The 18,037-nt window shown below is 33.6% G+C and overlaps 1 protein-coding gene across 1 annotated transcript; it reads left to right on the plus strand.

Annotated features, from left to right (window-relative positions):
• Positions 1-8,897: 8,897 nt before the first annotated feature.
• On the plus strand, positions 8,898-9,661 carry LOC110621382. Its single transcript, XM_021765659.2, has 3 exons — positions 8,898-9,109; positions 9,202-9,307; positions 9,415-9,661. The coding sequence occupies exons 1-3, from the start codon at positions 9,077-9,079 to the stop codon at positions 9,558-9,560; spliced, it is 285 nt and encodes a 94-aa protein (XP_021621351.1). The 5' UTR covers positions 8,898-9,076; the 3' UTR covers positions 9,561-9,661.
• The last annotated feature ends 8,376 nt before the right edge of the window (positions 9,662-18,037 follow it).

An 18,037-nucleotide genomic window follows, 5' to 3' on the forward strand; every position in this document is an offset into this window, starting at 1 on the left:
TAGCCACTTGGACAGGTGACCAACTGATCAGACCAAATTTAGACCCATTTATCATGTTGTTATTAATGTTAATTTACATATTTTCTACCTAATTCTGTGGTTTTGATATTATTTTGCAGAAAATGGTGTAAAGAGGTAATTTGGTGAAAATGCTCTTAAAACTGCCTAAAAGAGGATAAAGGAGAACAAGCATGGTTTGCCCAAGTTGTTTGCCCAAACCAAGTTGCAGCTGAAGTGAAGATAAATAAGCAAAGTACAGACAGCAGTGTAGTGGGAAATTCAAATTCCAAATCTTCAAGAAGTCTTTCCCTTATTAAAAATGTGAAGACACCTCAGCACTCAATTCTGCCTATTTAGGAAGCCAAATCTCAAGGAAATACAATTGCCTTCCTAAATAGGAAAGAGAACTACATCACAACAAGGAAACATAAGGCAAAACTTTCAGCTATAAAAAGGATCACAAACAAGCAAGAAAGTCTCTCTCCTCTTTCGGATTGCAAGTCGCGCACCTCCCTCTCTAAGCCGCCGATTGGGTTCCTCTTTCCTCTTCTCTTTCTTTTATTTTTTTGTGTTTTGTTTCAGCAATGAGTGGCTGAAACCTCTTTTTCTAGTTGAAGACTAGGTGAAACTTCAAGTTGTTTATGGATTGGGAGATCTGAACATATATTGTTTATATTTTGTTTATCAATATTTATGCAATTTCATGCTTAATTCCATTATTGTTTTGTTGTTTAGATCAATAGGGTCCATTGATTCTTGATTGCAAAGTAATAATTTGTAAGTTTGGATAGTGTTAAGTCCGTAATTGCTTGGATTATTCAAACACAAGTAACTCTTGGTGTAAAAATCAAGGAGATTGCATAAACACAAGTACTCTTGGTGTAAAAATCAAGGAGATTGCATAACCTAGCGATATCACCATACGTTTGGGTAGCTAGAATTTGGTCTCTCTATTTCTTAATGCAATTAGCGGTTGATTGATGCTAAAAGCCCTAAGGACATTCATTGGCAACTTGTTGATTAGTGATTAATTAGAGAATATTTCTTAGTTAATCTATGCTTAAGGAGGGATATGGTGGTTAGAAGCATCTTCCACCTCCATAATTAATTTATTAAATCAAATAAAGGAACCTAAGTGTCAATGATCAATCCCAACAACTGAAGTGGATCCAATTATTCAACTAGAGCTTTTCTCACATTTGAATATTCTTTACTTTATTATTTGCTTTACCTTATTGCTTTCAGTATTAGTTTAATTCAACAAACCTCAAAACCCCTTTTTATTTGCAATTTCTTTACTTGGTCTTTGATAAGAAAAATAGGTGAGTATCAATTCCCTGTGGATTCGATCCTTTTACCACTATCTATAGTTGTAAAATTGTGGATGACCAAAAAGGTTATTTTTTACCGGTTTTGACAACCGCACAGTCACCAATTGAGTAACCGGGGATGAATATCACAAATATGTACCCTCACATCAAAAGGTTGGTGACTTTTTCATGCAAGGATAAAAGTGCAAAAAAACTTAATAAAGTGCTTCAAGTAAAGGCAAATCACTCCAAGAGCTAGGAAAAGTCTAAACTAAACAAGAATATGTGTATGTATAATCTCTCTAATGAGGAAAATAATTACTAACCATGGTAGGTAAAGGGAAATGATGAGAGAGGAAAGTAACCTTGGTACAGACACTTTTCACTGCAATGCTTCAAAGTAGGGGTCTAGGGTAGGAGCTTAATTGGAAATAAAGGATCAAGCAGCAAAGAGAGCTTGTTTGACTAAGTTTATTTACTTGAGGACAAGCAAAGGGCTAGGTGTGGGGGTATTTGATCAAGCCAAATTTAGACCCATTTTTCATATTGTTATTTATGTTAATTTACACATTTTCTACCTAATTTTGTGGTTTTGATCTTATTTTGCAGAAAATGGTGTAAAAGGGTAATTTGGTAAAAATGGCCTTAAAACTACCCAAAAGAGAGTAAAAGATAACAAACTTGGTTTGCCCAAGTTGTTTGCCCAAACCAAGTTGCAGCTGAAATGGGAGAGGAATGAGGTAAGCATGGACTGGATATTTGACCAGCTTGTTTGCCCAAGCAAACTGGGCAAACAGACCCGCAGGACAGAGACAGAGTGCAGACAGCACCCAAGGCAGATTGTTTGACTGAAGTTGTTTGCCCACACAAACCGGGCAAACAAGGCCTGCGACAGCATAACAGAGAAGCGAGAAACTCAATTTTCAAATCTTCAAGAGATCTTTTCCTCCCCAAACACATGGATACAACTCAGTAAATCTTCAAGACACCTCAACACTCTATCCCACATATTTAGAAAGCCAAATCTCATCAAGATATAATTGCCTTCCAAGAATTCAAATCCAAATAGGAAAGTGGACTCCATCTCAATAAGGAAACCAAGGGCATCCTTTCATCTATAAATAGAGGATAACAAACCAGCAAAAGGACTCTCTCTCTCTATCTCTCATCATCGAATATCACTCCAGCAGCTGCACACCTCCTACCGCAGCACCACCAGCCCTTCCCCTTCTTCTTTCTTGTTTTCTTTCTTTATTTTTATGTTTGTTTCAGCCATGAATGGCTGAAACCCTTTTTTCTAGTTGAAGATTAGATTACACTTCATGATAGAGCATATTTTAGTCCATGTTATCATGATCTTATTGATGTTTATTTATACCTTTTCTACCTAATTTTGTGGTTTTAATCATGTTTTGCAGATATTAGGTGTAAAGAGACATTCTGGAGAAAATGCTCTTAAAACTGCCAAAAAGTGTCAAATCTGGAAAAACCACCTTCGGAAGCACTTTCGAAAGCCGAAAGTCTCGTTCAGAGCCGAAAGTCACCCACCTTCGGAAGCACTTTCGGCGACCGAAAGCCTTGTCCAAAGCCGAAAGTCACCCATCTTCGGCGGCACCTTCAGCGGCCGAAAGTTTGCTCCAGAGTCGAAAGTCCAGCTTCCGAAAATAAGCTTAGGCGGCCGAAAGTTCCCCCGAATTGCCTCTTCCTTATTCAAGAAGCCAAATATTGGAGATCACATGTTTCCCACTTCATGCCATGCACATTCAAAATTCAAAAGGAGGCTCCACCTTCCTCTTTAGTGCATGAGTGGCAAAAATAATGTGAAGGAAACTTCTTGGACACACTTGGGCAACAATTAAAAGACCAAAAAGTCCTTGCAATATACCTAGAAGGCACATACAAGACCAAGGGCACTTTGGGCAATCTCTAAAAGATGCATGGGCACCCAAGAAACCCTAGGCAACCTCCTAAGACTTATTTAAAGGCCTTATGAAGACAAGAAGTGGCAGACTTGAAGAATTCAATCTCCCAACCTCTCCAAGGGTTCGGCCGCCGATCTCCTCCACCTTGTGCCACCACCGGTTCCACCTTCTCTTCTTCTTTTCTTCTATTTTCTGTTTTGGTTCAGCCATGAGTGGCTGAAACCCTTAATTCTAGTTGAAGTTTGGTTGAAACTAAGGTTGTTTAAAGGGTCGTGAGATCTGAACATAAAGTGTTTGCTTTTGATTTGTTCAATATTCATACAATTGTGTGCTTAATTCTAAGATTGCTTTGTTGTTTTGATCAAATTGGCCACTTGATTCTTGATTGCAAAGTTAATTTATTGTTAGTTGGGATATTTTTTAGTCCGTAATTGCTGGAAATATTCTGACCTAAGAACACTTGGTGTAAAAACTAAGGAATTGTATGATCTAGCAACATCTCATGCGTTTAAGTAGCTAGGGTTGGATCTCTCTCTTTCTTCATGCAATTAACAATTGTTTTGATGCCTAAGGCCCAAGGACGTTCCTTGGCAATTTGTTAATTAGTAATTGATTAAAGGACGTTCCCTAATTGATTTAATCATAAGGAGAGACATGGTGGTGAGAAGCGTTTTCCATCCCCATAACTAATCTATTGAACCAATCAAGAAGAACATAAGTTTCAATTATCAACCCAAACAACCAAAGTGGATCCATATCTTCAACTAGACCTTTCTCATATTGATTTCCTTAATTTATTTCAATTGCTTGCTGTTTTAATTGCTTTCAATAGTTGTTAGTCAAATTAATCTCAAAACCCTCTTTTTACTTTATTGCACTTTACTTTTAATCTACTTGTTTTCTATTATGCTTTCAGTTGATTCCAATTGATCTTGTTTGGGAAAAATAGATAAGTACTCAATTCTCTATGGATTCGATCCTTTACCACTATCTGCAATTGTAAGATTGTTGATAACCGTAGAGGTTATTTTTGACCGGCTTCGACAACCGCGAGTCACTTCAGTTTTTTTATGGATTGTGAGATCTGAACACATGTTGTTTATCTTTTATTTATCAATATTTATGCAATTTCATGCTTCATTCTATTATTGCTTTGTTGTTTAGATCAATAGGGCCGATTGATTCTTAATTGCAAAGTGATAATTTGTTAGTTTGGATAGTTTGAAATCTGTAATTGCTTGAATTATTCAAACACAAGTAACTCTTGGTGTAAAAACCAGAGAGATTGCATAATCTAGTAAGATCAACATACATTTGGGTAGCTAGAATTAGGTCTTTCTATTTCTTAATGCAATTGACAGTTATATGATGCTAAAAGCCCCAAGGACGTTCCTTGGCAACTTGTTGATTAGTGATTAATTAGAGAACGTTTACTAGTTAATCTATGCTTAAGGAGGGATATGGAGGTGAGAAGCGTCTTCCACCTCCATAACTAATTTATTGAGCCAAATAAAAGAATATAAGTGTCAATGATCAATCCCAACAACTGAAGTGGATCCAATTCTTCAACTAGACTTTTCTCATTATTAAATTCTCTTCACTTTATTACTTGCTTTACTTTATTGTTTTTAATTCTAGTTTAATTCATCAATCTCAAACCCCCTCTTTATTTTATTTTATGTTTATTTACTTGGTCTTGACAAGAAAAATAAGCGAGTATCAATTCCCTGTGGATTCGATCATTTTGCCACTATCTACAGTTATAAAATTGTGGATAACCAAAAATGTTATTTTTGACCGGTTTCGATAACCGCACAGTCAATAATATTCATAATAGAAATAAAAAAAATGTAATTATTATTATATTTAAATCAAACACAAAGACTAAGGAAGAGAAGGTAAAGTTAGAATTAGAATGTATAATTAGATAGAAAATGGTTATTGGTTGGTTAACCTCGAAAACCTATATAAATTGAATAAAAATATCCAAACAAATTTAAAATAAACATTTAACCAAATTTGTTAGTTTGTATTGGGTTGGATTGTTTAGATTTTATGGATTGAACCGATCCATAAACAATCTTAGTTATGAGATGGAGGGGATTCAAAGTAAATGTTGTTGAGAATTGCACAGAAATTGACCATATTTTAAACTTGATCTTGTGTTTAGTAAAGAATGTGATGGTGTGTCTGATAATTTGAATTGAGTTTATGATCTTACATTAAAGATTTTAAATTCTAAATATGTAACTTCCAATATTTTTTTTATAAAATTAATTCAGTTGATTGTTTATTACAAGAATGAAAAATTAATTATGACTTAACTTTGATAAATATGGGTGAAAAGATGAAAGTGAAATTCGATAAATATTAGAGTGATCTTGATAAAATGAAAAAACTTATTTATATTACTATTGTGATGAATCCTAGATATAAGATGAAGTTTATGGGTTTTGCTCTCAACTGAGAATTGGAATGAAAAGAGTTTGAATTACATATTTAGATTGCTATCTTAATAAGAGTATTCAAGTGGTGGTTGATAAGGATGAATATGATATATTATTTTGGTGAAAATTTAATTCTAATAGGCTTTCTATTCTTTCCTATATAGTTAGAAATATTTTAACAGTGCATATTACTACCATTGCATCATAATCGCCTTTTAGTAGGTAGAGTACTTGACCCTTTTAGGAATATTTTGACTCTTAAAGTTGTTGAAGTTTTAATATTTGCACAAGATTAGCTTGTAAAACCTCATTATGGTAACTCAATTGAAGAACAAATAACATATATAGAAAGACTTGAAGAAGGCATACAAAACTCTTATTTAATTTGTTGCATTATTATTGACTTATATGTTTCATATTTGATAAACATTAAGTTATTTTTCTCTTATTTTTTCAGCATTTGTAACTGTTACTAAGAAAAATAGTTAAAACACCATCAATTTAGATGATTAATATAAAATAGAAAGTATTTTTTTTACTATTAAATTAATTTTGATAACCTTTTATAGCTATTCTAATAATTTTTTTTGTTAGTAAGTCAAATAACAGTTCAATTTTAAAGAATTTACATAATCACATCTGTTGGTTGAAAATTTGATGGCAAAAATGAGGATAGTCTTTTTGTTGTTTAATATTATGCTAGTTTGAGTTATATAATTTTGAACTTTTGAGTTATGTAATTTTTTGAAATAATGGCTAAAAAAATTCTAAATTATTAGTATTTTAATATATATACCCAAACTATAAAAGTTAACTAATATATCCTAAATTAACAATCTAAATTTGTTTTTGTTAAGTTTGACCGTTAGATTTAACGGAAATGACACGTCATTATTCTAGTACGCACCAAAAATTAATATTTTAATATAATCTAAATATATAATTTCAAAAGAAATATAAAACTTTATGAATTTTAATAATTATATTCTTAATTTTTTTTAATAGATATACTCCAAATCAGTTTTTGATTTGTTTAAATTTTAATTTTGATTCAATTTATTTATAATCTTGAATCATATATTTCTAAGATGCAATAACTATTTTTTTTTATCTTTTTTTTTATGGGTAAATACAATTATTTGTGTAGTTATCCATTATAAGTATTGCACTAATAATACTAATAGCAAATTAAGAATTATAATTTTCAGTATCTAAAAATTAATTATACTTATTATATTTATTTTAATAGAGTGAAAAGTTAACAAACAGTCTAATTAATAAAAAATGACAACGTAAATTTAATTTATGACTATATTTTTTATTTTATATAATGAATTTATTTATTTTAAATTTATTAAATTGATTATTGACTTTTAGATTAGTTAAATTGAATATAATAAATATAATTAATTTTTTAAGTGGAGAGAATCATGATTTTTAATTCACTAGGGTTAATGTTATCATAATATTGATAACTTATAATAAAGTAAAAAGTTATATTTATCGATAAAAAAATTTTAAAAAATAAATTATTGAGTCTCAAAATATATCATTCGAAAATATAAATAAATTAAATAAAAATTAAAAATTAAACAAAATTAAAATATTGATTTGAAATATATTTATTAAAAAGAAAGTTTAAAACATAAATTCAAAATGGTAAAATTTAAAATTTCTTTAATAATTATTAATTATATTAAAATATTAATTTTTTGTGTCGACTAAAATATGATAACGTCACATTTCTGTTAAATTTAATAATCAAATTTAATAATAAATATAAATAAATTTAATTTGATGGTCAAACTTAACTGTAGATATAAATTTAATTTAAGTATATTAATTAGCTTTTATAAGTTAAGTATATTTGGTAAAATATGAATAATTCAAAAAATTTTTTTATCATTATTCTTAATTTTTTTATATATTTATATTAGACTATGAATTATATTATATATTATATAAAATAATAAAAATTGAAATATTATAGTAGAAAAAATATAAAATTTTAATTTTTATATTGTTTAATGATTATTATTATTATTATTAATAAAAATTGAAGTTAAAATATTTTAAATATAATGAAAAAAATATAAAAAATTTAAAAATTAAAATTTAAAATTTAAAAATAAATTAAATCGATTAAATTACATCGGTCCAGTTTAATTTATTTTTTTTATTATTTAATTTAATTTAAAAAATTATATCCAATCTGATTTTAAATTATTTCCATTCGATTTGAACGCGGCATCTAGCAACTGTTGCGATCAACAGTCCAATTTGGAACAAACAGCGTACACATCGAGAAGAAGAAATGTCAATTTGAGAGTAAGGTATATCAAATTTGGGAAAGCTGGGGTCTTTGTGGGAGCACAGCGGAGCCCACATTTCACGTGGAGACTAGCATAATGGCCACGTAATCGACAAATTAAGACTGCTTCATAAAATCTCCCCTAATCCCCTCTCCACCAATCATCGTCCTCTTCCCACGTGGGATTTTGGCCGACCCTTTTCCTCTATGACGTCATAGATCCTTTCTTTTCTTATTTCTACCGCTATTTTTCTATAAATTAATAATTAATTTAAAAAGTGTATCAGTTGAATATAAATAAATTTTTATAAAATTAATTAAACAATTTATTAGAGATATGTAAATTAAAATATAATATTAATAGTTAATTTAATATTATTAAATTAAATAATAATTATAGTAATAATAATTTCCTTAGTTATACATCATTACAAAATAATTTATTTTTATGTTTTACACTTCTCAAACGAAAGGTTATTATTCATTTCTAATAATAATAATTTAATTATTAACTTCATAATATATTATATACATAATATATTAAAAAATAAAAAATAATTGTTTAATTATAATAAAATAATATATATATATATTAAAAAATAATAAAATAAAATAACAAAGTACAAAATATATTTCAAACTCTATTAATTAGAGTTTTAAATTTGACTTTTTAATATAAAGTAATTTTAATAATAAAAATAATGTTTTATTTTTTTAATATATTTATTACACATAAATTTAAATTAATTATATTATATATATTATAATATTTATATATACTTTTTAAAATAAGATTCTGATATCATGTATCATGTCCTGAATTAAATATAAAAATACATAAAACAAATAAATCTCACTATGTTGGCTATATTATAATATGCATATATTTCAAATCATTTTGGCTTTTCTTGATCTCCTTGTTTCTCTTTTATGCTTTCTTTCTCTCTCTCTTTCTCTCCATTTTTCCTTTCTTTCCTTTGATATCATCTAGCTTCTTCTCTGCTCCTGGAATCTTCCATACAAAGGTCATAATAAGAACTTAGTACTAGAGTTATTGATCTAGTTGATACAGTGCAAGGCAGGACTATGGGCGACGCTTCTGCTTCGTATATTCACATGGTTAGTATATATATACATGCCTATGATTAAGCTAATGTTTTTTATTATTATGATGATGATGATGATGTGCATGCATAAAAACGACATGGCAGGTGCACCATCTGATAGAAGAGTGCATTGTATTCAACATGAGCAAAGAAGAGTGCATGGAAGCTCTCAACAAGCACGCCAACATCAAACCAGTCATCACATCAACAGGTCTCTCTCTCTCTCTCTCTCTCTCTCTAATGATGATGATTATGATGATATGAATTCATGGATGATGATCATGATGATGGCGGTGGCACGTGTTTTACATGTTACAGTGTGGAACGAGCTGGAGAAAGAGAACAAGGAGTTCTTTGAGGCATACAAGAAGAAGAAAAGAGGAGAAGAAGCCAGTGAAATGGAGACAAGGCACAAGATCCAAGGCGTGATTGCTGAATCATCCAATACAACCCAAGATCATTAATTACTGCTGCAACGATTAAGTAGAAATTATTAATGAATAATTAAATAGAGATTACCGAACTAATGTAAAATAAGTGATTTAATACACTTCTCACTTTTCATTTAAGTGTGGTAGAGATTTCGATTATCATATATACAACAAATAATTGTGAGTATAAATTAATATCTATAATATTAATTATATAAATCTGTTGTATCGTACTGTATTGAACTCTTTCTTTCTATTTTCATGATAGTTGACATAAATTCAGTTTTACTTTAAAATAAAAATAAATTAATTTCTCGTTTTATTTCTCTCACTTCATGAACTTGTTTACATTTTTAATTATATTACAATGATACTTTGTTTTATATATGGTTGAATAATATGAAATTTTGGGATTATGTCTTTGAGGTGGATTTTTCTTTTTTCTTAATGTTTATATTTATTTAATTTGCAAATACATTTACATTTTTGGAATTTTATATCATAGATTTTAATATTATTTAATCTTATATTCCTTGTTAGTTTCCTTGATTTTACATAGTTTGATCTTACTTTTTCATTCTCCTATATAAAATAAAAAATTTCACAAAAATTCAATTTAATTTATTTATTTATTAATAATTTTTTATTTAAAAAAATTTACTTTTTAATTTAAAATTTTTTCTTTTAAAAAAAAATCTTACATAATTTTATCAAAATTTATTTAAATTATTTTTTTGAAAAATGATATGTGCTCTACATAGTTTTAGAATTACACTCTAAGTTTACATTTGAGAATTCATAGTGTTGGTTGCAGATTGTTCAGTTATTAATGAATAAAATTGATTAAAATACAAAAATAAAAAGATTACCTTTCGATGTAGCTAGAAATGGAGCTGCACTGCGATTGATCAATCTGCAAAACAGAAAGAATGAGGTGGTTGGCGCCTATGGGCAGCCACTTCTATTCTTAAATCAATAACTTGTTAGAAAGGGCGAGTATAATAGATTGTTTTGAGATTAGAATGAGTATGTAAGAATGCATCTCTTGAATTTTGTGCATGTTTACTTTTATACTGTAAGGAGATAAAGTTAGTTATCGAATTACTTAGAAATCCGACTAGTACCGGCTAGTGGATAAGGGATCCTATAATTATAGGCATAATGAGGATCTGCTAGATTATATCCTCTAACGGTAACATTATTCCGTGAAAGACTCAACCAGCTCAGGAGAGGACAAGCCTTGGTGGAGCACCAAGTGTTATGATGTCCTGATTTTCCTTTTTCTGGGTGAGACTTCTGCAAGTGCGTGTCAGCTTATCAGACACTTGTCACGTGACCCTGTCCTATGGCGATAACTTATGACTTACTTTGGGTGATTGTTATGTCATATTAGAGGTCCCCACTAGTCTTTGACCCTTCCTATTTGAAGATTACAATTGTCTTCACGAACTTGGGCACACGATATGACTGGATTAGCTTTCCATACCCATGTCTCTTCCCTTGTTTTTGGAAATAAATGATGATCGTCTTGCTTCTTGAGCCGCATTTAAATCTGCCTTTGAAATCTCGGTATAAAATCTATTATTCTCCTCCAATTACCACTTTTGCTTACAACTGCTCTCTGCTCTTTGAAAAAGACTCAACCACCTAGTCTTCTACTTTCATATTTGCTTAAGGTACTTCCTGTTTCTTTTCGACATTTCCTGAGATGATTATCTCTTCTTCATTATCTCCTTCTGGTGGAAGCTCCACTTTAGGCTCCTCTTTTGGTGGTCCTATCCACGCTTCGGCTCCTATCGTTCTGCGGTGAGCGATTCACGATAACGACAATCTCCTGGTGAGGAATATCTCCTCCGTGTTAATAGAAAAGGGCATGGATCGCCTGTACAATTATTACTAGATCTCTCGAGAACTCTTCCTGGCTCATTCTCCAAACCTGCGCGTTGGTATGGACGATCAAATCCCTATGAAGGACACAATCATGGTTTATAAGGAGCAACTGAAAGTGGGTCTTTGATTTCCTATTGATTTGTTCTTCGTTGAAGTCCTCCATTTCCATAAGCTTGTAGTTACCCAACTGCATCCCAATAGCTAGAGGATTCTGGTGGCTTTCTACTTCCTTTGTTTCAACAATAATATTGAGCCGAGTGTTGCACTCTTCTTCCAACTGTATCAACTGGGTACCTAGAAGAAAAAAGAATTTTGGTTATTCAGGGGGAAAAAGCACCAGGCCCTTTTTTTCTGCATGCCATCTTCCTTGAAATGCTGAAAAAACAAGTTCTTTATCCTATGCCATAGGGTATCCAGGAGTTTTGGAAGGCTCCAAACTGACTAGAATCTTCATATGGGTTTCAAAAAGGATAGGGTCCAGCCACAACGAGATGAGAAAAAGGCTTTGGACTTCCTCTAGAGGATGGCCTCGACCCATAAGTTAGATATCAATGTGGCAGTGAGGAATGTCATTTTGTCCTAACAAAGTCAGTACCAGGCGAAACAAGCTCGAGCCCCTCAATGCCCAGTCTTTAAAACCCTTGGGAAAGCACTTCCTACACTGCAGATCAAGGTTCTTTCCAAATTTCGTTGTCTTTTAAACTACCTTACTCACTTTTTACTCTGTGCAAGTATATATGGTAAATGGAAGAACAAGTTTGCCTAAGTGGCACTGCTACATGTAAAGGAAAAGATGCTGCTGGAACATCTGGCCCACCTTCTAAACGGGCTCGCCGAGCATATGAGATCATTATGCTTCCTCCTCCCCCTCCTCCACCTACAACTGAGAAAAAAAATGCCTCCCGACCTGAGTCTTCTTTAAGGGGAACTCTTGCAATAGTCCCTGGCTAAGCTGAACTATCATAAGAAAAGGCTAGAAGTGGAGCCATATGGCCTTGAGGCATCCAACATCTGGCATTAGTAATGACTCAGATGACCTCCCTTCTCAAGAAACCCCCACTATCAGTCCTCATCGCAAAGACGCCCTAAGGCCTAGGGATCACCACCACTTGAATGAGGTCGAGACAGGCAACCTCTATGACAATATCATCCACTCCGCGATGGAGAGTGCCCTTTGTGCTTATATGGCCAAGGAGCGAAAAAAGGCTCAAAGGCAAGAGTTTGGGGCAGGAGAGGGATAGAAATCTCCTACAGGAGGAGTGCTCAAGACTAAAGGCTCGGGTTGAAGAAGTGGAGAACACCATAAAAAAGATTCTGGAGTTCGTAGACAAGCTCTAGGTAGACCTAGATGAAGCTAATGCTATAAAAGTCGCCCTTAAAAATCGAGCCACAACCACTGAGGATCAAGTCGCTATCCTTTAGCGGCAAGTCTATGAGCTACAGTCTCAAGCTAAGGAGAACAGTGACACCTCTAACAGGATTGCTCAGCTGGAAGCGAAACTTCAACAGACGGTGGCTCGGGGAGGGGAGATGTTTGATGAAGGCCAAGACTTGGTCAAGAAGGAGTTATTCAAGTGCTTTCCTACTAAGGACTTCGCTTGGATTGACGACATCTTCCTTGATGAGGAGGATGAGGATGGGCAAGATAAGGAAGGGCCAATTCAAGACAATCCCTCTGACCTGACTTCTAATGTAATAGCTATAGATGAAAATGTAATAGAAGGTCGGGATGAGGTGACTGATGACGTCCCTCATACCCTATAATATTTCTTTTTAATGAAAAACTTTTATTTTCATCTTGTCTTTATTTTTCTAAGTATTGTAGGATTGGTACTCGATCAAGAATATAACCAGAACTCTCGTCTAATTATTTTCACAGATTATCGCCAAATAAAACATAAATAACTTGAAAAAAATTGCTAAATGGGGCTAATACCCAGTTAAATGCATGGCAGTACTCGCCTTTTGACATGAAAAATAGTTTAAATAAAATTATTGATGGGACTAACACCCGATAATTGATGTGGTGGTTACTCACCTCATGGTCTTAGTATAAAATGCCTGAAATAATTTTAATAAGTGGGACTGATACCCGATATGAGCCTGACGGATATCCGTCTTGTGGTCTTGGCAAAAAATGCCTTGAATAATTTTAATAAGTGGGACTAATACCCGGTTATGAGCCTGATAGATATCCACGGCCTTAACATAAAATTTCCTGAATAATTTTAATAAGTGGGACTAACACTCAATCATGCATGGCAAATACCCGCCTTATGGTCTCTGTAAAAAAATGCCTTGAATAATTTTAATAATTGGGATTAACACCCGATCATTGACCTGATAGATATACCCATCTCATGGCTTATCCCTGAGGAGAAATGCTTTGATCGTTAATTCTTAATTTTAGTAAACCACCGTTCCTCATAACTGAATAACACACAACACATAAAAAATACCTCGTTAATGTTATTGATAAAATTTGCGTAAATTATAGATGTTCTGAGAATGGGGAATGATCCAACCATCTAACTTGGCCAATTTATAAGTGTTAGTGTATGTGCTCTAGACCATTAATTTGGACCTTTAAGTTACTTATTTTATTATTAATAAAGATGTTTTATCGTCATTGTTATTTGTTTGCATATTATATAATAATAATTTATATCCTTGGTTCTTCTTATTATTAGATAATAATATATATAACTAGTATGCATATTGATTGATAATTATGTGCATAGTGATGCAAATTAATATTATAGATACTTGTTAGAGAATAAAGTATCGGATAAACCCACACTGAGATCACTACATGGATTAGTGTCATTAGTGAATCTCATAATAATTATGAATTAATACTTGGACTTGAGATTGTCATAGTTTCCAACATAAGGGCTATTATATTTTGATATAATCAAATGTTGTCCTTAATCAGATAATCATAAAGGTTATGATTGAGCATGATAGAAATTATGTAGAGGATATTGAACAATTAAGTTAAAATTTATCTCTCTCTGGAAGAGAAATCTTCTGGACCCCTTGATAAGTCAGACTGAGAAATGTATAGCAGTACTTAAATGAATTAATAGTATGATTAATGACATTTGATTTTATCAGTCTTCTTAGAGATCGAGTAATCATAAGTTTGAACAAGATAAGTATGACACAGAACATGACTTATGTTCAAATTAGATATCATGTGACAAAGGAATTAATGCATATTCTGTTATAAGGCTTTAATTGGACAATTGTGTAATACCCGGCTAGACTCCGGTATCGGAATTCCTACCGTCCGGTGGAATCTCGGATGTCGGAAACCTCTAGAAGGGTAAAATCATGTTTTTATAAAATGTTTTAATGTATTTTATGGTTTTAAGCAAGAAAGGAATTAAGTTTTAAATGAAAATAGTCTTGAGAGGAAGACTCAGGTTCAGCCGCCGAACCTCAAGTTCAGCTGCCGAACATGCATGCGCTTCGGGAGCGCTTTAGGCCCCCGAAGGCATAAGTGAGGGAAGTCCAGGTTCGGCCGGCCGAACATGGCATACATGCGGAGGCACGTTAGGCCCCCGAAAGTAGCCTGGCCAGCCACCTATAAAGGGGTCCCTTGTCCGAAACGGGCGAGCTTTTCTCCCCATTTTCGGCCAAGGTGAGCTCTCCGCCGTCCCTCATCGATTTTGAGCTTCTTCCTTCGAATCTTCATGATTTTCTTATGAGTTTTCACTTGGTTTTTGAAGATTTCGAGCTTAGATCGAAGTTGTGAAGCTTGGAGACCTCAGAAACCCATTTTACCCAAATCTCCAAGTTAGGTCACACTCTCTCTCGATCTTCAAGAGGTAAGAGTCGATCTTGAGCTCATTATACGTTTAAACAAGTTTTAAGTTGATTCTTGGGGGTAGAAATGCATGTGTAGGTTTATGTTGAGTTTAAGGGTTTATGTTGAGTTATTGTGCAATGTGGGTTGTTTATGTGTGTTTGATGTGTTGTAGTTGGGGTTTAGGATAGTTTGAAGCCTCTAGGAGCTATTGTATGTGTTTATGCATGTTTTGGTTGAGTTGTGAAGTTTGGGAGGCATTTGTGCATGAGTTGAGGCTGAGGTCTACCTTTGGAAGAACTCAGGTTCGGCAGCCGAAAGGACTTTCGGCCGCCGAACCTGCCTGTGGAGGCCAGCCTTTGGCTGCCGAACCCTGCCCCCGAAAGTGGACTTTCGGCTTTGGAGGGAAGTTTCGGCCGCCGAAGGTGCCGCCGAACATTCATGAGTTTCGTCTCTGGAGGGAACCTTCGGCCGCCGAAAGTGCCGCTGAAGGTGCATGACTTTCGGCTCTGGAGGGCCTTTCGGCCGCCGAACCTGCTGCCGAAAGTGCCCTGTGCAGCCCTCCTTTGCATGTTTTCTATGATTGTTTTGAGGTATTTTAGGGGGATTTTGGGGAGTATTTTAGAGTCATGTTCTTGTGTGTTTGGTCCCTCATTTGAGTCCACCTGTGTAGGTTCGGACCTGAGGAACCGAGGACTCCAGCAGTGAGTCAGCTGCTCCAGTGTCTAGTCAGAGCTAGCCAGAGGTGAGTGGAATAACTCTTTATGTTTTAAAGTAAATAATGAATATTTCAGCATGTTTCACGCATCATGGATACTATGTGATATGTTAGGGTGTTTGCATTAGTATTCACGAATATGTTGCATTGCATATTATGTTGTTGATGTGGATGAATGTTGAGTGATCCATTAGCCCTCGTATGTTATGTCATGATACGATGATGATACAGTATGGAAGTCCACGAAGACCCATTCTACGTCCCTGGCATCTTGGAATGTTATGTTATGTTATGTAAGAGAAAGACCAGGACCCATTCTACATTCTGGCACTAATGGAAATGTAGAGGGCTATTGGTGACAAATTCATCCTTGATGTGATTTGTTTGTGATGTGTTGCATTCCATGAAAGCATGAACTTTTAATACAATATTTTATTATTCTGCTCACTGGGCTCTAGTAGCTCACCCCACTCCCTTAATTCCCCAGGTTTGTAGGTACGGGATAGACCTGGAGGTCAGCTAGAGTAAAGTTATGGTCATGTAATAGCTAGTGGTGGACATGATAAATGTTAAAATGTAATGTTTAGTACAGTAATGTAATGAATAGTATTAATCAGTTATGTAATGTAATGGTGTTATTGAGGATAGAATTATGCTTGACCCTAGTATGTTGTTAATCCCTTTGAGTACATGATTTTAATGATGCTTATGTAAACCAAACTTAATACATGTTATGTCACCCCATTGGAGCATTGATGAGGACTCCAAGGAGGGGTTAATGTTTATGATTATGTTTATGAATAGTGCATGCACAGGTTGAGTTTGGCGATTGAATGAAAAGAAAAGTTCAAAATTTTTATGTATGTGTTGATCATGTATGGGATTAAACAGGTGTACAGGTTGTATGTTAGGCTTGCTATGGGTCCCAGCGGTCTTATGCCGATCTGGATCCTAGCGCCGGTAGCGGTCCGGATTATGAGTCGTTACAAATTGATCCTCATATTAATTAGGTAGTTATAATGTCTTGCTAGAGGCCACTTATAACTGATAGGCTTTAATAAAGATTGAATATACTGCCAATTAATATGGACCTATCGGGTTGAACACAAAGAGTACATTATTGGATTGGGCCTTATTAATGGACTTGATGTCTATTAGTTTGATATTAATAATAATATTAATATTCCATATTATTATTATTATTATTATTATTATTAGGTAATAATAATATTATTAATAAATCAATCTCTATTTGATGTGGATTAGGATATTAATAGTTTCTCTTTCTATTCCAATTTGAATTGGATAAATATATCAATATCTGTTTCTAGTTAGACCACATGTAACAGAAACACATTTTCTAAGAGTAAGGGAGTTGAGAACTCACGAGCTCTTCAGGAAAAAAAAAAGAATAAGGGAAGCAGAGAAGCCCTAACTGTTTTTCAAGAGCTAGCACTCTTGACAACAAGCATTCATATGGATACCGGTAGAGAGTGTTCACGAGAAGCAACACCTGGAGTTCATTGAATATTTCGAAAGCTTCTAAAAGGTTAAAAATCAAATCCTTCTTGTCGAATTAAACGGATCACTTGGTTCCTGAGAGATAACCTAGAGATCAAATCTTTGTTTCGGTGTATATTTTGATTTGCTGTGATTTCTGGATTTACTAACAATAAGATACCAAGGCGAAAAACCTTTGAGACACTAAACGATCCATTCCAATTTTCGCCCAACTTATCATATGCTGAACTACCGCATGTTATATCAGTTCTTTTAAGAACTAAATCTCCTACATTTGTAATACCCGGCTAGACTCCGGCATCGGAATTTCTATTTTTCCAGTGGAATCTCTGTTGGAATCCGGGATTAGCAGATGTCAAAGCCATCCAGAGGGGTAAAACAGAGGCTTTTCAAAATGTTTTTACATGTTTTTATGTTTTTGATCAAGAAAATTGAGTTTTGAAAAGGAAAAGACCAAGGAGGCAACTACCAGGTTCAACCGCCGAAAGTGAAGTTCGGCCGCTGAAAGTTGCATGGTTTTGCTGCCACCGAATCCCCACTTCGGCTACCAAATGTGGTGGAGGTTTGCAT

This window comes from Manihot esculenta, chromosome 8, assembly GCF_001659605.2.
Source record: "Manihot esculenta cultivar AM560-2 chromosome 8, M.esculenta_v8, whole genome shotgun sequence".
NCBI classification, from domain to species: domain Eukaryota; kingdom Viridiplantae; phylum Streptophyta; class Magnoliopsida; order Malpighiales; family Euphorbiaceae; genus Manihot; species Manihot esculenta.